Below are 21905 nucleotides of genomic sequence, written 5' to 3' on the forward strand. Positions count from 1 at the left end.
GTGCCACATGAGCAGAACTGGCAACTGACTGTGTTTCCTTCTGAACCTCGCACAATTGTTACAAAAACTAAATATTTTCCCATTATTACTAAAAATGGCAACAACAAAAAAAAAAATCCCTATTCACACTGCAAGAGCCATGTTTTCTTGCAAGGCTTCTTCTGCCTAGAACACCCATAGCACAGGGAACGAACACTCCCAAACAACTCCATCAGCTCTGCTGCAAACATCCCAGTGGTCCCTTTCATCTTCAACCTTATGTTGCTGATTAGGAAACCAATGTCACCAGTACTGTGATTTTGAGAATCTGACACTAGTTCACTGGATGGAGAATAGAACAGCCATTTTACCCCAAGCTACTAAGCAGTGAATTCCAAGAAAACACCTTCTCCTTTCCAAACCAGCGTTACCTCCCTCCACAAGGTTTCGGGACCAGGGGTTGAAGAAGGCACTTATGTAACTGCTGCAGGAACTGAGGGGGAGAACGAATGTCAAAACTTGCTAAAACATGAATCCAGGACCCTGGCGGATTCAGTCTCTAACATCCATCAAACACGATTAATTTTAATGTCACAACATTTTAATGTCAATTACTTTTAATGTCACTGATTCTTATTTACTAGTGCAACCACATTTTAGGGCTGATAAGAGATTCCCCCGAAGAACTTTTAAGATCAAATAGACAATCAAAAATAAATGTGACAAACACAAGCGGCAGCCTGGTGCCTCCCTGCTATTGTAAGGCTCTTGATGTGGTGAATCTGACTATTTCAAAGGCCAAGGCAGTTGAGAAATAGAGCATCTGAGGCTTTCATGTTTAGGGCCAAATTACTACTTCGTAAAAATTTGCTTCTACTCTTTTTCTGACTACGTAATCTGGCTAATTGAAGATGTCTGTTAGACATGTGGCTTGATATTATTTACATTAGGCTAAGCCCTCAGACAAGGATATATTTTGTTTAGATACTGCATGGAGTAGAGAATAACAAAGACAGTTATGATTCTGGGTATCTTAAAATTTGTGTATAAAAAGAGACAACAGGAAAGTTGAGACTGATGAGGAAACTCATAGAAGAGGACTTGAGACTTAAAATCTTTAGGTTATCAAGTGGCTGGGGAAGAACTAGACAGCTGAAGATTTTTAGCAAAGTAAGATTTTTAGCAAAGTAAAGGGATCTTAACTCCTCACATAATTTCAAACCCATTCAAATGTTGCAAATTTAAAAGCTTGTACTTTGATTCAAATTCTTCCGGTTTTACATGCCCTTTGGCAGAGACTGAGAAGTAGCAGATAAATGGGAAAAGAAACAGCACAGAACATATACAGAATGAGGGACAATGAAAGAACATACTCTATACCTACATATACATAGTGCTTGCTTGTTGCCTGCTACTCTGGAAAGCAATTAAAGCACCCTCCTCTTGATGCAACATTCAAATGGCTGCTGTATATCCGGAAAGTCAATTGTTTTTAAAGACTTGATTCAGGCTGAAAAAAAATTGTGAGTATAAACAGGAAAAATTGATATGTGAACTTCTGTTTGTTAAGCGTTTTTTTAAATAGCCGGAGAGGTTGACAAAGCCTCAAACCCCATGGGGTTTCTCAAAACAACAAAAGAAGCCTTGTACATATCTTTAGAATAAATTATAATACTGAGAATAAGTCAGGCCTCTATTGTAATATGAAACTTATCTAAGAAAAAAAAGATATTTAAACAGACAAACTAAAGAAAACAAAGGAACAGGAGAGTAAGTCAGACAGCTGTATGGTCTTTTTAGAGTCCAAGAACTGACTTGGTCCACTCATTGATATACGCTTGTCTACCCACATTTGCACTTGCCACCTCACTTAATGGTAATGCACTATGCACCTCTGTGGAACTACTGCTGTTTTACTTCAGAATGCATATTTTAAGCCCATAACAGTTCAACGGGACATTTTAAGTGCATAGTTCCATCAATGTCACCAAATTAAGTCTCAATCCATACTACAATTTAAGAATGAAATGCAACATATAATAGCTTTTCAAAGCCAGAATAGACGAGCTTTGATCACCTAAGTTCTCAGTACGGCAGAGACCACAGAACATCACCATGATGTTTGCACAGTTTTGACAGCTTGCAGTTCTATTAGCATCTCTTTCCAAGAAAAAGCCCTACTTGCTCCACTGATAGACTGCTTCGGTGGCACATTAAACTCTCTGATAATTCCTTGAATCTTAGCTTCTATCCTGTATTTGTCAAGGTTCAGCTTCTAGCTACCAGCTCTTAAAGACCCTTGTATTCTAGACTAGAGCCCTCTGAGAACAGTTATCTAATAAAGACAGCAGGGGCTGCCCTGACCTTGGGCTCCATCCAGGAAGGGGGAGGTTTAGCACGAACCAGCCCTAGTTGTCAGTTGATGTTAGGATCCAGGGCTCATTCAGAACTGAGGGTGGGATTTACATAACTTGATGACTTTAATTTTCTCCCTCTTTTCAGAGAATCATGAGTTTAATTCTCTCCCTCTTTTCAGAGAATCAATCAGAGCACCCTGCCTCCTGATCTGGGCAAAGTGTCTATTGTCATTCTTGTGTCTGTGTTCGCCGGGACACATTGGTGCTCATCAGAAAAATCCATTTACTATAAAAGGTAAGCAGGTAAAACACGAGAGGTGCCAAGAGATGCCAGAGGGCACACTCTGACAAAGCTTTGTGTATATCTGACAACAAGCATAGCCCAGAGTCATCTCCCAATCTTGAGCAGTTCACATTCCTTCCTTGAGCTAAACCGTGCTTGCTGCATTGTTTCAACAAGCTGAAAAGCAGCCTTGTGCCAGGGGTTTACTGCAGGGACCTTTACCCTGACCTAGACTAAGCAAGACTCTCCAGGCACAAGCTCCTAAACAAAGCACCACATTCCAATTATTTACATGTTCCTTCTGTCCTGAACCAGCCAGAGAAAAAGAACATGGCTGTGAGGCTGCAGGGAGATCTGGAAGGCCAGCTCCTCACAAAACACCTGAGGCTACATGAAACTCTTCACAAAGCCAAAGCTCAAATTCCTCAATAGGTTCCCCAGTCTGTTTTTGCTTCAAGTCCTCTATCGATCAGAGAAGACAGGCTTGATCATTTCTCAATTACAGCCAACTCAGATTCACTGAAGTTCAGCAATTCAGACCTATATACTCAGCCAGGATCCATGCCTTTTATTTATACTCAGATATTGGCCATGAAACATGTTTTCCAATAAAATCTCAGTAAGCTCACACTGAAACACACCTTAGGCAAGTTCCCTCTTTCCCATGGCAAGCTGGGTACATCATGTCAAGGATGTGTATATGCTAAATAGCATCCCAGTTTTTTTCTCTGTGCACATAGTACTTCTGCCATGCACTTAAAATCCATTAGAAGACAGACTTGCAGTCACAGTGGGCTTGTAATAGAACAGTGCACCTGCCTTACCAGCAAAACCTGACATATTGTCCTTTCCCAAAACCTGAGAACTGCAAAAGCAAGACTTGAGTTTGCAGTCCTAGAAACAGACTTCCACCTTTCCCTTCTGGAAAGGTCTATACCCACAGTGCAGAGGCTACTATTTCTAAAACTGCCATCATTACTGGCTATTCACCCTTGGTGAGAAGACATGGCTATAAGCACCTAGTGTTGTAATATTACAGAGTGGCAAAGGCAGAAGACCCATTTTGCTCAAGAATGCACATTAAGAAATGGAGCATCTGGCTACTAGAAAATAGAGTCAAAGTGCTTAACTTCTATTGAGGAAGACATTAGATATTTAAAAGGCTCAATCACAAGTTACATTAGATTTATTACTTCAAATACATAAACACATAATTTTCCCTAACCGCCTAATATTCAGCAATAAGTTTCCCATATAAGCATGCGATTCCACATACTGTCAGTTATGGGTTTTCTTCCATCTCCATCTGATACCAGACCTTTTTGGAGTGAAACAGTCATTTAGATAAACTGTCAGTCTCATCTGGTCCAGTAATTCCTAACTCCTTATTTCCATGTTTGCTCTCAGGCAGGAGTCTGACTCACTGGCTGAATCTATGTAAGAGAAGGGAAATACTTATTAGGGTTATTGTAGAGTTGCCAAGAGATCTGTCAGAGTTTGATGCTATTGTGACAGCTCACAGAACTGAATAGTCAAGGGTATGAATAACTGTGGCAAACCTATGGGCCACGGTAGGAAATATGGCTAAATGAGTACATTAGCCATTTGTTGACTACAAATATCAGGAAAAATCTGGCCAGGGAAGAGTCCCTTTTTTACCCTGTCCCTGTATTCCTTCCCTCAGACCAGCTCCTAATAATAACTGGAAACAAGGTAACAGGCCAAGTGGGTATGGTAACCCTTAATGTGCCTCTTATTCTGTAACACATGCTTATTAGATGCTGGCATTCTGTCCAGGACAGAGTTTTAATGTGCAAATCTTGCACTGACAATTAACATGCCTATTTGCTCTTTGGTTGCCATATCTGGAGTGACAGGAGATATACACCCCTCATTTCCCTGTTTCAAGCCTGAGTTTACTCTCCCAGCCTCTGCCTCCTGTGTTTCTTCAGCCCACCAAGCTCAGCAAATGGAAGAGTTGCAACAGCCTCATAACACTGAAAATAGTTTATTATGTTTGCCTAGTAGAGAACAGAAAAGAAACCAAATGGCTCCATACTGTAGATAACAGCAGTTCATCAGTCCCAGACCACACAAGTCTCTGCATCTGGCCCTCATTAACATCTAGAAACAAAACCAAAGTATCTGTCTGCCAGGCAATGAGTCTTACTTGACATTTATGCAGAATAAGCCAAATAAGATGTGCCCACTCGCAGGGTCCCGATTGATCCTCAAGGATCATTTGGGATGATTATAGATACCAGCATGATTGGAGCAGGCATAACAGGGTATCTTGAGTAAGATTTAGTCTGGTTTGCAGTGAGGCCAATTCCCTTAATCAGCCAGTTGCTTCTGTTTGAAATAGATAGAAACTGTGTTTGGGGGGGATGGTGCAAGGGGAGGGGCATTGTCATGGGTTTGCTCAGAAGTGTTTTATTCAGGCTGTTTATCCTCAAAAGAACATTTTCCTTTTAGATTAAGTTATCTGGATTCTGTTTATTCTAAACACAGGAGACAGGACTCAAGCATTTCCTCTTTTAGGAAGTATGGCCGAGTGTATTTCCTACAAAATTTATAAAGAATTGAAGTAAGGACTTGTATGGCTCCTGAAGATTTCAAACTCTTCTTCCCTAAATGCTGAAAAAGCTGGCTCTGTCAGAGCACAGTTACATCCCAGTGGCACGAAATACAAATGCAAACAGACAGCAGCTATAAGCTCTTTGGAAAGGGCAGGCTGATGAAAACCATAATCAAACTAACTACCAATACTCCACATTGTTTTGTCTGAAGACCATAAACCACTTCATATAATGAGACATTTCCCTTCTTACAGATGGGGAAACCAAGGCTCCAAAAGGACTTGTAAACTGGGATTAGAGTTGAGATGAGACAAGTTAATGAGCAACAGATCTGAACCTTACCAATGAAAAGTTTTCATTCTGGTAGACTACAGTGTCACCACTGGAACTGGAAGCAAAACCACAGATTCCTGCATTCCCATCTCTTCTCCTTACAATTCTGTCTTGCTATAAAGATACTACCAAGTTTTATATGCCATTTTCCATGCATTAGTCACATTGTACTTCTTATAGGAAGTCACTATCTCCATCTGAAGCACAAAGGAAGTGCGTTGCTCAGTCTTCCAGGAGACATGAAAGCCAAATAATGAACGGAGCTCCTCTGCCCATAAGGCCAACCTGTCTCGACATTCATAGCACAGCTCAGGACTGATGCAAGTCTAACATTCCAGTATCTTTACTCTCTCACAGCTGCCTAAGACATTTTCCCTGGCATCTACTCTGAACGCTCATATATTATGTACTACTTCTGGATCAGAGGGGGATGTAGAGAATATATGAACAGTGATTGCTGTTTAAAATGTCTACAGAAATAACATTTATCTGCTACATCAAGTCTTCCCTATCTGCACAGGATGAACATAACTGATGGTGGGTGTTTATAAAGCATGCATAATCATTACCTGCTCAATTACTGTTGTTATAATGCATGGTTGGCAGTAAGTACTGCCCGTTGGGGGGCTCCACCAGCTCCCTGTACTAAAGGAATTCTTCGTGTTTTGTTTTTAATTCTGCATCATAATCAGGCCCTAATTTTATGCATATTGGCTCAGGATATTTTTCCTTTCTTTTATATTGTCAGTCTGCTTGCCACATCCTTGCTGAAGGGGATTCCTCACTTTAAGTCCTTCTCTTGGTAGGGCAGGATGGCCTCTTTTGGTTGAGGATTATAGGCTCTGACAGTGCTGACACAGAAAAATAAAGCCCCAGAATGATTTAAAGCAATGAGCAGGGCTGTTCCCTCAAGATCAGGAATATACAGCTACTACTGTCCTTTCCTCCTGTAACTCAGACCACTCTAAACCTGGCTACTTACAGCCCTTATCCAGAGAAAGCAAGTCACAGACCCTTGGACAGCCTCCACCCCATCATGCATGGGCACTTGCTGATAAGATGATCAATTTTTAGTAACAAGGAGACCACACACTGTCTCCCCTCCATGAACTAAAGCATTTATGGCCCAGTGTCACAACAGAAATTATTCTAACTGGGACCGGGACATTAAGGCATAAAGGGATGAAGAGACTTGGATACACTCAGTAAAAGCCAAGAACAGCAAACCTCCTAAACCCAGGGCAATTAGATTATACTGCCAGGCAGATCCATACTGAAAGGGTGCTAGAAGATCTTTTCAAGAAGAGAGTATTGAGTGAGCTCAGTCCCAATACAAATGCTTTAGAAAAACAGAACTTATTTGCTTTTTTAGTGGATTTTCTTCCTCCATTCTGCTTATACAAGATCATAATAAAAAATGAAGAAGCATTTAAATCAGCAGCAAGGATGGAAAAGCAGCCAATTCCTCCCTGAATAAGCTCCTCCCTTGCAGGAAGAGGAAATTAATTTCCCTTCCAAGGCCTAAAGATGTTCCTGTGCCAGACTCACTACATCAGGTGCGTTCAGGAGAGAGCTTCCACCCCACTGCTATGACACTGCCAGAATCTGGAGATTTACAGCAAACATCCCAGACCCCATCGAAGGCTTACGAAGCCCAAACCCACAAGAGAAGATATGCATATAGAGTAAAAAAAGCTTCAGCATACCCTAAGCATGTCTCATTGGAATGAAGGACACCAGCAGCTATTGAAATTGCTCTTTTTCTGGGTAGGCTAGGCTTTCCATGCACATGGTTGCAGAAAAGGAAATACTGAGAGGACAACCCTGAGGACAGGGACTAAAAGGGAAGCTATAGCCAGAAGCAAAGCATGCTGCACACGTGGTTTTGCACCACATGGTATGGGAGAAGCTGCAATGCTGCTCTGTAAGTAGGGAAGACAGGCAGGAGTGGTACGGGAAGGGGCAAGGTTCTTACATGCCATATGCCACTGCAAAGTGATAAGAGGCATTTGCATTCAAAGGATTCTCCTCTGGGAGGGCAGCCTTTGTCAAAATAATGGACGTGCCTCTGCCCAGCACAGCCTCCATTAAGTGATAAAGTATATGGAAAGCACCCAGTGTAGCTGTTTCAGCAGTAGTAAATCACTTATAGCAAATAACTGGGGTTTTTACTGTTCACTTAATATATTTCTGAGCTGGGGTAGGGTGTGCCATACACCAGTATTATATTATATAAAACTAAGCATGTGTGAATTATCAGTGCATTGGTTTCTGGAAACAAAGAATGGAACAGGAAACAGTCCACATCTTCAGTAGCCCTCAGGGAACCATTAACAAGGGAGAAACAAATGACAAAATGCCAACATTGTCTAACTGGCTAGTTAAAAAATCCTTCTACATGCATGAATAGTCAACTCCTCTCCCCATCTTTTTGCTTAAAAAAGTTTCTAAGGAGAAGGTGAGGGGCAAATAAGGAGACAACGAATCTAAGCAACATTTTCATTCCCTTTAAAAAAACTAGTATACAAGTTGTTCTGGGAGCCGAATAAAACAATGTAAGAACATACCTGAAGAACAGTATTTATGATTTCCTAGATTTAAAATACCTTGCTTTCAGAAAAAGCAGGTACCTTGCTTTCAGAAAGGTTTCTAAAGGATCTGTGTTCAAGGCCTAACAGATAAAACCCTAAATCGGTCCTGAGCACTTGGCAGAAATGCATGGTGCACAGCACCTGAGGTGTCTGCTCCATGCTACAGTAAATATCTTTTGCTAGCCAAGCCAGCATTAAATAAAAAGAAGCACAAGGAGCTCAGGCAAAGATAGAGAGGAGAGACATTATAAGAACTGAAACCAGAAATACTCAAGTTATTCAGAAGATGTATAATCTGGGTGACAAACTGATGGGAGATTTTTAAAACCACCTGAGGCCTTCAAACCAAGCCTGGCTGTCTTTCTGGAAGAGAGATTTGACTCAAGTGATTGAAATGAATGCAAGGATAACAATGATGAAATCCTCCAATATACTCTAGCAACCTTCAACACTGCCCTCAATTTCCTTATAACTGTACCTTCGAAGAGGGGCAGAGTTCTTGCTGCAAGACTGCTTGAAAATCCCTGTCACTGTATATATCAGGATCTCTCAAAGCTGTCTCAGATACGCCTGTAAGACAGATTTCTGTTACATTTTCTTCTGTGTCTTTAATGTGCTAAAATCCAGAGATGCTGAGAAGTCCAACAATCCTAACTGCACACTACAGGGCTGCTCAGTAGTTAGGACCATGAGCAAAGTATAATAAACTGCTTTGTGATCTGGCCAGAACAAGCCCAATTTACATAAGCCCACAGTTAAGTGAGCACCCTCAGCATCCCATCTGAAAGGCTGTTCAGGTGTCTGAGTATCTTGGGTTCCCAACTATTCTGCCTTCTCACTGCATGAGTTTATGCTCTAGATTTACATGAATTGATGCTAACCTGATGCCTGGTTTGTTTAGACAGCAAGCAGGAAGAAAACTAGGTTTAAGAAATTCTGGATTGCTATGGAAGCTTTCAAGTCTGCAGTGTTGTAGGGAACAGTGCAAACAGGCAAAGAAACAGTCCCTGCCTCAGAGCATTTACAACCCAGAAAATATCATCCTAAATACTTCCATCTGGTGCAATAAGGCCCAGTTTGTTCCATTCACATTCTGGTTTTGGCTTTCCTCCTCTCTTCTGGTCTTTCAGAGAAGAGGACATGGGGCAGGGGAAGATGCTCGCTGACAACTTTAAAAAGAAACACTGCAGCCTCCACTGCATTCAATGCCTTTTACTAATGGGTATGTATTCACTGCTATCCCACAATGGAAGCAACATGCCCAGGGCATTACTAAATAGGAAAAAGATGCAAGCTCAAGTAATTAGAGGGAAAAGTATTGTGCAATGCAGGATCATTAGCTCCAGAGCAGAGGAGCTCAGACTCTTGACCTTCTCTTGTACCAGGTCATACTGGGTCTGAATTAACAGCTGCAGAATTGTCTCTTCTGTTTACTCCAGGAGTAGCCTTGGGCTAAATGGAAGGAGCTCTGACAAAGCCAGATAAGCTGGGATCCATTTGCCACACTGAGTGGCACTGATGGGAACGCTCCTGAAGTGCAACACTATCTTCACCCATTAAACTAGTGCCTGACGCCTCTGGACTTTTGCAGCTCCATTTCTACAGTGATTTCAAAGCACTTTACAGCTCATGAGGGAAAGGTTGCTACATTTGTGAGTGCTCTTACACTTACTCTGCAGAACAGCAGCTGAGGCACAAAGCAGTTGAAACCAGCATTTGAAACCAAATGCACCCCCAAAACTTTGAAAGCTTAAAGGACACTTGACAGCACATAGTTGGTGTGACCAAGCTGATACCTCCCTAGACTTGCATCTTCAGAAGTACTGACCCTTTCTAACACTTGAAATGGAGACACTCAAAACTAACAGGCACTTAAAAATGGAGCCTGAATTACTAAATCACTGAGTCACTGGCCAAACCAAGAATGGAATCTAGGCGTCCTGAACGCTGCTTTGACCAGAAAGCACTCACAATTGCTTAAAATTCCTCTTTGGAAAAGAAGTTTAAAAATCACAGCATTTGTCAACACAAAAGCTATGCTTTGGTTGAAATTCCCTTTGTCTCCAAGCAAGAGCTTGAAACAATGGAAACGAAGAGGGGTTTTGCCCACAGCACAGACCACATTAGAATACCACAAAGCTGTACTGTGGAAACATCCATCCAGCTTGGATAGATTCAGTAAAACAGTTCCTCATATGAAATGCTGTGACTCCTAGGGGATTAGCACCAAGCTCTCTGCAAGTGCCACCTCAGTCACATTCTGTGATGGATGCCTGCAATGGAATCGACCTACTCCAGGCATCGAAACAGAAAATGCCACAAAAACATCAGAGCTGACTACCAGGAATACTTTGAAGGTCTCAGAACAAGAACAATGCCAAATTGCTCATCTGGAATTTCATTTCTGAACTTTGCTGACAAAATGTATGTGGTCTGCTCTGTGCTCAAGTGGCAAATACCCAGTGGTTGTACGTTAAAGCAGCATCAGTTCTACAAAGAGACACACTAGTCTTCCCTTACAGGAAAACAGATGAAGCTGGCACAGGTGGCTCTCAGTGACATCTAACCCAGGCAGACCAGAATAAACACGAAAATGAGGAACACTACCACCACTTAAGGGACAACAACAGGGAGTTTATGGCAGTAATAAGTAAGCACCAGAACTTCATTCAGCCAGGTCACTAATACATTCCCACTTTAAAAGTAGAGGGTCATGGATCCTCAGTCACCACATGAAGCTAAGCATTCATTTGATGCTACTTTCAAAATCGGCTCAGGTCCAGTATGCAACTCCCATTGTAAATTGACTCTGGTTCCTTAATATCTGGCTCCTAATGTCAGACCAGGTCTGCCGCTCATCAGCTGTTAGTCCAATGGGAAACAGTCTCCCCAGTGTTTGCAGAGCCCTGATCATAGCTGGGGCCTTTAAAAAAATACTATAAAACAAATAAGCAAGCAGTTGCTAATAACCCCCACACTCAGCAGACCCAACTTCACTCACAGCCTAGTGCAGCATGACTCAGGAAATGAAAGGCTTCACTAAGTGTGATTGAAAGCTGTGACACCATTTTAAGACTGTTTTTACACTTGAGCAGTCTGAAGTAATGCTACCAGAGACATCTGAAAATTAGGTAGTGCTCTAGCTTCCATTGGCAATCATGTGCTCCTTTTTTTTCAAAGGACACAATAGCTCATAGGCTCACTGTTGGATAAAACACACTGCACCAAATTCTTCACTTCATGTACCTAGAAATCAGTCAAGTTCCCTCAGCAGACTCTCATTTCCCATTTTGAGCACACTAAGCTGTTTGCTTTCCATGAGCAGTACTTTTGCATGCTCATGTCTTACAAGACCCACAGAGCATTTAGCAGATAATCACTGAAGCTGCATGTTGCTCCACTGAAATGAGTCCTAGTGCCAGTTAATGCCTGGGGAAAATGAAGCAATTTCCTTAATATTACTCAACAAGGCAGGATCCACAGCAGGATTCCCAGCACCCTGCCAGACACTGGCCTCGAGTCTCACTTCAGCACATTTGCTCTGGAATTACCCTACCACAGCAGAGCTCCAAATCTGGCTCTGTACCTTTTTTCTGCAGAGGTTTGATAAACGGTCCTTTGTTCAGAAAAAAGCCCTGATGTTGGAGAATGTGGCTCCTTTTTCCTCTTGTCCCTGGAATTGTGATTGGAAATAATTGGAAGTGTCACTGGAAGTAATCAGAAGTGACAGTCCCTGGGCTATAAGGCTTTTGCTTCAAGTCTAACGATCCCCCCGCAAAACAAAACCTAAATTTAACCAATGAAGTCATAAAGTGATTTGCCTTCAAGGTTGAAAACCCTGCAATATATTTTTTTTTTTTTTTTTGAAACAAAAAAGAAGTGCCTGACTGTTTCAGTTCAATATTCAAGGCTTGCTGTGTTATATGAAAGACTTCCCCTTGCACACACAAAAACACCCCACCATTTCCTGGCACTCTGCAGCCCTACCCTACAGATAAAGGTTCATATCTATATTAAACATTTCTATGGCCTTGAAAATTTTATCAAGCCTTTAAGAAACAAAAAATAGCCTAAGCAGTCTGAGCTATGAGACTGAGCCAGCACGCATCTCAAATATTCCAAATACTGGAAAACCACCTAATTCTGATATTTTTGCTGAGGCACAAAGAGGGGAAGGGAACAGAGCTACTATTTTTTTCTTTTTTCTTTTAAACACTCCAGTTCTGGAAACACTTCTTACCAGCCCAGTTTGTACTAAATGCCATCCAGGCACATAGCGAAAGACATCTCTGCTCAACAGAACTTACAGCCTAAATAGCCAAAGAGTAAAAGGCACAAGGCAGTGGAAAAGAGCTTACAGAGGAACCAACATGACTTGCCAAGATCTAGAACAAAGCAGGGAACTGCATCCAGATTCCCAGCCCATGCATTGACCACTCCCTAATGCTTTCCTGAGCTGTTGCTTTGTGTTTTACCTCTAGATACTCCAGCAAAGCATACCATTTCCCTCGACAAAACAGCCTTTGAGAGGCACTTCCACTGACAGACTACAATATTGTTGGGGTTACTGTGGAACTGCTGCTAGTTAAAAGATTATAAGGAGCAGTTCAATTTTGAGTGAATGCTGGTGCACATACTTGAAAACAGACACACAAATATTCCCCTTTATCAAAAGCCACAGGGAAGTACAGGGGACTCCCACCTACCACTTAGTGTTGCTGGCTTCCAGGTTCTGCTCTGCCAAGCAGCTCAGCACAATGGAAACCTTAACCACAAGTAATTACTCCACAGGTGTATGCTAGCTAGAAAGACTAGATTTTCCTCTTTCATATGCAGAACAAAGTAATTCAGAGACTAAACACAGTCCAGAATTTCCTTTCTGTGAGGGTTCTTCTGATAACACAGCAGTCATACACACCATGAGTGGAGTTTCTCAGCACATTGGTACTAAAAAGCCATTAATACTTTAACAACTATCTTATTACAAGGTAAGGATAAGTCAAACCTTCCCATTGCTTAGAAGTCATCCCTCCAGATGGCAGCTCAAAGACCTCAGCTTGATAAACTGTAGCTGATGGATTGAGCTGCTTGTCAATTTTCTGCCATTGCTACTTCTAGCCATGTTTGAGGACACATTAAAAGGAAAATGGCTTAAGTCAGAGCTGCAAGGGTTCTAGACCTGTAACAACTGCTACCTTACCTTTAGGTAGCATGCACCCACCGGTGCCTTAGCTTCCTTGTCTGTCAGACGGGCTTTATATACTCCTCTACCCAATATGGCCCTGCTGGACTAAATGAGTTACCCAAAGCTTTATACAAGCGTGACACTTATCACAAAGCATGCTACAAAAGTAGCAGCGGTGCAGTATTATGGTAGACCAAAGGCAGCCTAGTCATGGTCATCAGTTGCCTCTAACTGTGCACGCTCCATTTCAAAAGACTGTTTCCAGGAGAGCAGCCTCTCTTCTGCCAATGTGTATTATAAACACAACAAAATTTTCACTGACCTTTTCCTACCAAAGGCAATTAAACTGCAGGCACTAAGCTGAACTTCAACCTTTCTATCTCGTCAGTTGGGAATAAGTCACATACACTAAGGCTTCATACTCATTTTCCAGCCACAAAAATGATGTCAGCTACACAGAAGAGAAAGGCTGAAAATACACTGTAATGTATATTGATTCTCGTAGGACAGCAATTCTGACATCGTGAATCTCTGTCTGCCCCGTTAAGAGACATGCTGAGTTACAACATTTGCCTTTTTAAACTGCCAAATGCTATCCTAGAGAAGATGAAGGAGAACATGAGGACTGGACTTGTTTCACGATCTTCGATCACATTCACTACCTTCGATGCATCTCAACTGTTGCAAAGAGAAGACAGAGCTACCAAACGAGTCATATGAAGAAACTGAGGTACCAAAAATGTAGCTTGAGAAAAGCCTAGTAATTGTGCTTTGCTGAGGCAGGGCAGTACCCATCCTCCTCACATTGCCCAGTTGCTTTTTCTAGGACTTAGTGAGCTTCTGGGAAAAAGGACCAGCTTTATTCTGGGTTGCTAACCCACTGCTAGAGCTCCCAGTCACTATTGCATATACCACCTCTGTATTCTGCCCAGGGAAAAGCACGTTTTTGGCAAGGTTTGAACCCCTGCCTAGCAGAGGTAGGCTGTTGTTATTCCACTCAGCAATACTAAGGAAGCAGACTGAAGGGAAAAGAGTCTAAGAGATGAAGATAGAAATTCACCCTCCTCACTTCTGTTGACTTGACTTTCCATCACTTCACACATTTTCCATTGTTGTGCTTCCTGCACAGCCATTTCTGCATCCTCCACTATCCTGTCATTTGAGTATCTATTCACAGATCTCAATGACCTGACTTCACCCTTGGCTTTTTGCTGGGCTGCTTCTGTAAACTAACCGTTTCTAAAAACAGATGAAGAAACAGCTTTGGGGAAAAAAAAAAAGACCCATTCATCTTTTAGACAGGGCACCGCCAAGTTCCCACTGCACCCAAAGTAGCCTCTTTTGTAACACATTAGTGTATGCAAGATAGGCACAATATTGTGTGCACATGAGCCAAGCTTTCTCTGCAAGTGTATTATATACATCAGATACACAAGCAATGATTAGTGCCTTGGCTAACACAGGGGACTGATTTAGCTAGAAACCTAAGGTATAGTTTGACTAAGGCTGTGGGGACTATTTCTGAAAAGAAAAGGCACAGAAAGCAGCTTGCACACCCCACTTCCTTCGTACTAGACACACACTTGCAATCATTTAGTATGGTGTAGCAAGCACACTTACACAAGATTTTTCAAATACACACAAGGCTTTGTCCAAGTGACTGTTTACATTTCTTTTCAGGCAGTTCCTGAAAACTCAAACAAATCCCAGATTGCAAACCTGCTAAGTTCCCTATAAAGTCCTGTATTTGCCTTGAGGAAAACAGGGACATTTGTTGTGATCCTGAGGATAAACATCAGCATTTCTCCAAGCCAGTTGTGCAATGACATTTCTGGGAAGCTTGTGCTGCTCTTACACAAAGTGTCCTTCTGAAGTGGGCTAGAGTACCCCACAGAAACAGACCACTAATTCTACATGGAGGAGACAAGGTCCAGGGTGGGCAGGGAGGCTCCAGGGTGGGCAAAGGCAAAACACCAGTTTTTTTCCATGGGAAATTCAGAAAAGTTGCCTCCCTCCCAGCTCTATTTCCCATAAAATGAATTCATCTTCAGAATTTCAACTCAGCTTCAGCATGCTGCTTTTCTTCACTCTGGAAGATTACCTTTTTTTCCCTCCTTCTTCCTCACGGTAAAATGGAAAAAACAGAAAGCATAAAAATAACCCCCCAAATAAACATTTTTTTAGGTGCTAAAAATCCAAACTCTTTCATATAAAACAAAGCACTACTAGAGAAAAATAGGCCATTTCTCATCAAGTGTCTTGACAGAAAATATTTCATGCAAACCATCCCTGGCTTTAGAAGAATTTTAGTGTCTCACAAAGAGTGTTAACCCTGATATCCTGCCAGATAGCAACTCAATTATATCTAGCTCCTTTGAATTCCCCCTGGAGTGCCAAATAGATACACTGCTTTTCTTTGCTCCCTTTCCTTAGGTATTCCTAGAGGAGTGTTCTATTAAAGAGCTCTTTGCCCTGTCCTAGAACTAAATTCACACTACTGTAACAAGCTGAATCTTGCATCCAGTTAATGTTTTGACTGCTTTTGGAGTCTTCATGACAGGAATGAGTTGTCAATTATCAATTATATGAAGCTACCCTTGGGAGAATAGTCTTTCAAGCTAAACACACCAAGAAGTTGCCTGCATTCCTTCAGAATCCAATGACACAAAGAGAAGGTGAAATCCACACAGCAAAATCACACACAAAATCCCTTCTCACAGCTGCAGATTTTTCTTTTTGTACTCCACTCCTGAGCCAAGGCTTTGTTTAAGTGCTGTAAAAACATGGGGCAAAATCCTTGTCCCACCAAGCTTCTAAGTACACCATGAAACAAACAAGCAAAGGCAACAGAGAAGGAGCCATGAGAAAACTAGGAAATAGCAAGTGTATTACATATTGTTAGTTATCACTGAGAAATTCAAGAAATACCTGGAAAATCAGCAAAAATAGGAGATCCATCAACTTAGTTTTCAGGTTGCTTAAAAGTCTCCCTTGCTTTTTACTAGTTCCAGGCAGAAGCATTCCATTAAAATGTAAAACTTCCCAGTAGCCTCACTGGGAGCAGGAGTGCTTTTTTTTTTTTTTTTTTTTTTTTAAATAACATTGCAATGGTTCTTGGCTTTGCTGGAGTGTAGTATTGCAAGGGTTTCAGGAGAAGGATCTCAAGGAGGTGTGATAGGGCACACTGCAGGTTGCCTGTGCTCTTAAAGCAGGAGAGAAGGCCAGAGTCAGTATACTAGAGCACAGCCCCAGGCTGACCTACCACTGCTGAACACTGCAGAGCTGCTTCCATATCATCACAGATTTTCAAGCTAGAAGTCTGGTGAATACCTAGGCAAATGCATGCTGTCAGACCCAATTGCTCATGCCAACAGGCACTGGAAAGATCTGCACCATAACCTTTTTCCCAGTGCAGTGAGACAATCAGAGTCTTGGTGTTCAACGCAGCAACTGTATACCCCTGGGACAGTGCTGTAAGAGAGTCATTGATCTCAGAGCTTAGAGGGCAGAGCTCAGCTACATCAGTACAAAAGGTACTTTTGCTATTACAGCTGCACCCACTCTAGTAACATCACCCCTGTATAACATACTGATTCTAACACACTGAACACATCTTTGTCAGACAATCACAAGCCAGATTAAACATGCATTGTGGTGAGCAACCCCTAACACTAATGTAAAGGTTCACTGCCAATAGCAGGACACCAGAAAGCTGGATGACTGATTTGGTTTGGCACATGTACTGCTTTGAATCTTGAACCCATTGGTTTCTGAAGGGCAGAGCACATACACGAGCCAACAAGTGAAGAAAAAGCATGTAATACCAGTGTCAAAGCCAGGCATACAAGTATTACCCATGTGAACGTATTTGATTACAAGAAAATTAGCTTTTTACTTTAACAGAAGGCTCATTAAAAATATTCAAAATTGACTTGGAGGGGGTGAAAGAAGGCAAAAGAGACTTCCAGCACCTGAAAATTTAAACCAATTCAGTAAAACATTTAAATGAAAGCATTTGCTAGTTTTTTTACTGGCTGAGAAATGCGACATTCTATTATGAAGTTTTTACACTCAGAAGTGAAGAATCAAGGATTTTCCTTGGAAATTTCCATTTTGATTTTTAAGAGTGCAGTAAGGAGTCTGAAACAATTTTGACCAGCTGTGGACTGAGATAAGAATCAGATGTTCCAAACACATGTAGGCACACACATTCGCATGCATCACCTTCCCCTCCTCACTCCTTCCTGCTTCATTTACCTAGCCTTTATTAGGGAAGTAAGCATGGTCATGCTCTTTCCCACACTTAGGAAAGTCTTTCATCTTGTCTTGTTTTAAAAGTCTTCTTAAAACTAATTGGCTCCTGTCTCTTTTCTCCTCACACAGCTGTTCCCTTGCTCCAGAGAGGTAAACAGTGTAAAAGACAAGGACTGTATATATTAGCCATGCTATTAGCATGTTTAATAATGAAAATCCAAACCAGGCAACCTTCCTTTCAAGTTAGCTTGGCTTCTCTAAACCCTTTTTTCCACACTAGGCTTTCACTTCATCAGCAAGAAAAGCAAGCCATCATTGGCACTTCTAAACCTTTTTACTGCAGAAAATCAATTGGACTTTCTCTAGCTACCAAACGAGACTCCCCAGCCTCCTTCTTTTCAGGACTATCTAGGAACAGGGAACCACAATACTTCCCCTGGAACATGCTTCTAATATTGGTGAATGAAGCTGGACACAGAGCAGAAAGACCAAGTTATCAGTTGACAAGACAGGTAAAGCATGGGCAAGACAAGGGGCAGTTCAATGACTAATGTAGTATCAGGAAACAAAAACATTCCAGGTTTTGCTGTGAGCTTTGGGAAGCCACTTATCCTCTGCTCACCCTCATTGACTCATGGGTGAGGGCATAAGCTGTTGAGGGCAGGGACTGTCTTTTGTGTTTGTGTTACTAGCATAGTGGAGATGCCTAGATACCAAAGGCACAAGAATAACGATTATAAAGCCCATCATGTTTTATAGATAAAAGCAGCACTAGTCATGCAAAGGTAAGTTGTCATTAAATTACAACCAAAAGCACCTTTACTGTGGGAACAGCTTATTCCTTTTGCTCCAAGCCTTCAACATACAGGAATATTCAGCAGCTGAGTAGGTTTGGTGGATCAAAGACTGCAGTTCCCATTTGTCCCCATCAGTGAGATAAGCAACCTACCTTTGTCTCCTAATTTCCACAGAGCAGCTTTCCTGGCCATTTCTGCAGGGCTGACCCAACCCAGACACTTCTGGCAGAAGCCTAGCTGTTCATCCTAACCTCGCTGCCTCACCTCCTGGAGTCTCCTTTAAACACTATCTCCACCATATTGAAACACAAATAGCCAAGGCAGATGTGCAGGGGGGACAAACTGCTGCCTGCACTCCCCAGCAGATTCTGTAACATGTTGAAGCCCCCCTGTCACACTACTACAGATAAAACCTTTGCTAACGGCAATCCCTAGAGCAAAAGCCTTTTCTACAATTTACTCAGCAGCTCTACAAGTGTTGCCTGTCTTTCAGATATCTAGAAATCTGGCTAGTCCATGTTCCACACCTCTGAGACTTAAGGAACACGGCTGTCCCCTGCAACATTTCTTTACAGCTGTCCAAAAACTCTATTCTACCTATGCCCAGCCACATCAGTCCACCACCCTATAGGGCTCAACTCTTCCCAGGGAATCAAAGACCAACTCACTTTTTCACACCTGTACCCAGGTTCCCAAGGGGACAGGAGGACCCAGGAATCACAGCCTTTGCCCAGCTACAACAGATTTCAAAGCTGTCTGCCTGTCAGCACAATTTGGTGAGCAGAATGGAGACAGAGGCTCACTCATCACATTACAGTGTCTCTGGAGATGCAGAAACCCAGGCTGCTTCTGAGTCAGTCTGGTAAGCAAGCCCCCTCAAAGACCTCCGGGCTGCAAACTCTTTTCTCCATAGGCTACAGCTTTAACAAACAGCTCTCTTCAGCCCTTCTGCCTTCACTCTCCCTTTAATGTCTTCTTTCTCGTTCTCCACTCCTCTCCTATTCAAGTCAACCTCTACCTCTTTTCTCTCCCTTCCTTCAGCCGCCTTCTTTCTTCCCATTTCTTGCCTTCCCCCTTTATCTCCCTTCTCCCATTCTTTTCCCCCCCAACTCCTCCCTCTTGCACTTCAACACATCTGTTTCTAATCTTAGGCATCAATTGGAAACAATAATCCCTTTTTATTTTAAAATCTGAATGTTAAATGCCCAAGCAAATCAAAACAGAGTTAAACAAATTTGACACTATGCCTGAAACAAAGACATTTTGTTCACCTTCTTTTGCCAAAGAGGTTCAAGCCCCTCGCTAGTTCATTGCTTAAAAGCACTGCCCCCTTTAAACAAGAAACATACATTCCAAAAGGAATCTGTTTAACCACCACTTGTAAAAAATGAATCCAGATATTAAAAGATCTCTGCCTATCGATCTGCTAATAAATAAAGCAACAAGAAAAGCATCAGAACCCAAACAACACTGAAATTGGAGTTTTCCGTAAAAGTTTTTTCTTTACAAATCCCTTTCTCTAGCTCATCAGAAATGAATTTATCATGCAGAGAGGGCACATGGAAGTTTAATTAAAAACGCTAAACAAAACCAAAAAGCCAACCTACCTAAAAAGAGAATTGAAAGTGCAGACATTCCGTCTCCAAGCAAGAGGGACTTTTCTTCCCTTTTTCTTCCTTTCGCCCAGGAACAGCAGGCAGACCTGCACAGGATTCAAAGGAACGCCTCTGGAATGCACTGAGTGTAATTGCATCCATGTGCCAGAAAAATAACCAACTTCACTCTTTCTTCCCTTCTGCTATTCGTCTCCTTGTCCATATTCCATCCAGATTCAGCAAGAGCTTTTAGATCTCTGCAGCTGGTAATTCGGGCCCTTGAGTTTCTGGAAAAGAAGAGACAGAGGCAGCACAGCAAGGAGTTCACATCTACGGCAGCGTAGAACAATTTTGCTTGTCTGAAAAGAAAAGGAGAGAAGCAGGGGAAAACACAGTGCTCAATGTTCACCACATGGCTGCCTCCCAGAAGAGCCCCTCCCTACCATCAGCTGGGATTAATAGTGAAGACCAGTCATGTGGGTGAGGTACAGCTAATTTCTAGCAATAATATATATATTTACCTTTGGAGGAGAAACAAGAGGATTTCTCTAGTGTCAAAACAGTTACATTTGGAGGCAGTAAAAATCCAGCATGGAAAAAAATCAGATTCATCACTCAAGGGCTAGAGAGACTCTTAGAAAAAAGCACACGTGCTCTTCAGAATAATAAACACACTCACATGTATACATTATCTTTATTCTCTTTTGTAGCTAGTAAATTGCAGAGCTTATAGTCTTAGTGGAAGACTTTCTCCATTTGCTTCATGGTGTTCTTTTAGTTTCTAGGAGCAAAAAAATTCCTAAAATTGATTTAATTATGCATTTTATCTGTGCTTCACTGACAAGAGAAAAAGCCAAATCAAGCAGACATTGGTTGACTACATTTAGTGACTGCTGCAGGATGCAACTTATAGCTCACTTCCAAAGGCCATTTTAAGCCAGCCCGAGAGACCTTTACAGCCCATCTTCAGCTTCACCCTAGTGCAGTCAGCAAGTTTATAAAACTATCTCAGATACTCCGTTCCATTTCTATCACCACAGCATTGAGTACAAACCTTTTAGTTTCTGTAAGAACAACCAAATGTGGTAGGGAGTAGAGTTCACAGAAGATTACTTTGACCATCTCAGGTGAACCAGCCAGAACAGAACTTTTTTATTCTTTAGTAAAACACATATAAATCTTGCTGCTCACAGCAAGGCCATGGAAACAGTGATGTTTTACATGTGTGCATATACACAACTGTTCTGATATATTGCACTTTACACATATAAACATCATGCTTGCATCTTTACATCCATATGCCCTAGGATACATCTGCTCTTCAGAAAAGCAAAGCACTTTCAGCTAGCCTACTTGAGTATTAACATAACAGTAACACTGGCTACCTGCAACTCTACAGTGGCTGTAGAACCATTCAAGAAGCTGAGTAAGCATTTGGCTGGCAATCCTGTGCTGATCTGGGTGTTACCACAGCTGTACAGATACCAGGACCCCAGCTAGTTAGTTTAAATCTGCTAAGGTGCATCTACACAAGCAGCAACTGCATATTTTTCTAAAAAATAGGCATACTGACAAATAAACGTCCACCATACACCACTAATTGCAAATCAAAGTTACCCATTTTGTGCAACGTGGGGCCAAAGGAAAGCTTTGGAATCCAGAACAAAAATCCCTTCCTTTAGGAGTACTTATGAAAGTATTTCTAAGACCTAAGAGAGCAGGCCACATGCAAGGCTGCCAGCCTGTGGTTTGAGACCCCAGACTTCAGTTTCAAGCTCTCTCATTAGCTCCCCCATCTACATGTAGTTTCTACATACCTCCCTTGTAAAATCAGGGATAGTATGCTGCTCTCCCTCTTCAGGGATGAAAACAAATACAGCAATCTTTGTGAAGTCCACAATGAGGGGCGCTATGCTTAGAAGCTCTATAGGAATTCAGTACTTTAGCTCTTC

At 41.9% G+C, this 21905-nt stretch overlaps 1 protein-coding gene across 1 annotated transcript in view; it reads right to left on the reverse strand.

The window, feature by feature from the left end:
• Positions 1-20413, reverse strand: part of CLMP (CXADR like cell adhesion molecule) — a 44419-nt gene extending 24006 nt beyond the window's left edge. Inside the window, exon 1 of the mRNA XM_075521060.1 lies at positions 19966-20413. Within this exon, the coding sequence (XP_075377175.1) occupies positions 19966-19993 (28 nt within the window). The 5' untranslated portion in view covers positions 19994-20413. The remainder of the gene's footprint in view (positions 1-19965) is intronic.
• Between the last annotated feature and the right edge of the window lie 1492 nt (positions 20414-21905).

This window comes from Mycteria americana, chromosome 19, assembly GCF_035582795.1.
Source record: "Mycteria americana isolate JAX WOST 10 ecotype Jacksonville Zoo and Gardens chromosome 19, USCA_MyAme_1.0, whole genome shotgun sequence".
Classification (NCBI taxonomy): Eukaryota; Metazoa; Chordata; class Aves; order Ciconiiformes; family Ciconiidae; genus Mycteria; species Mycteria americana.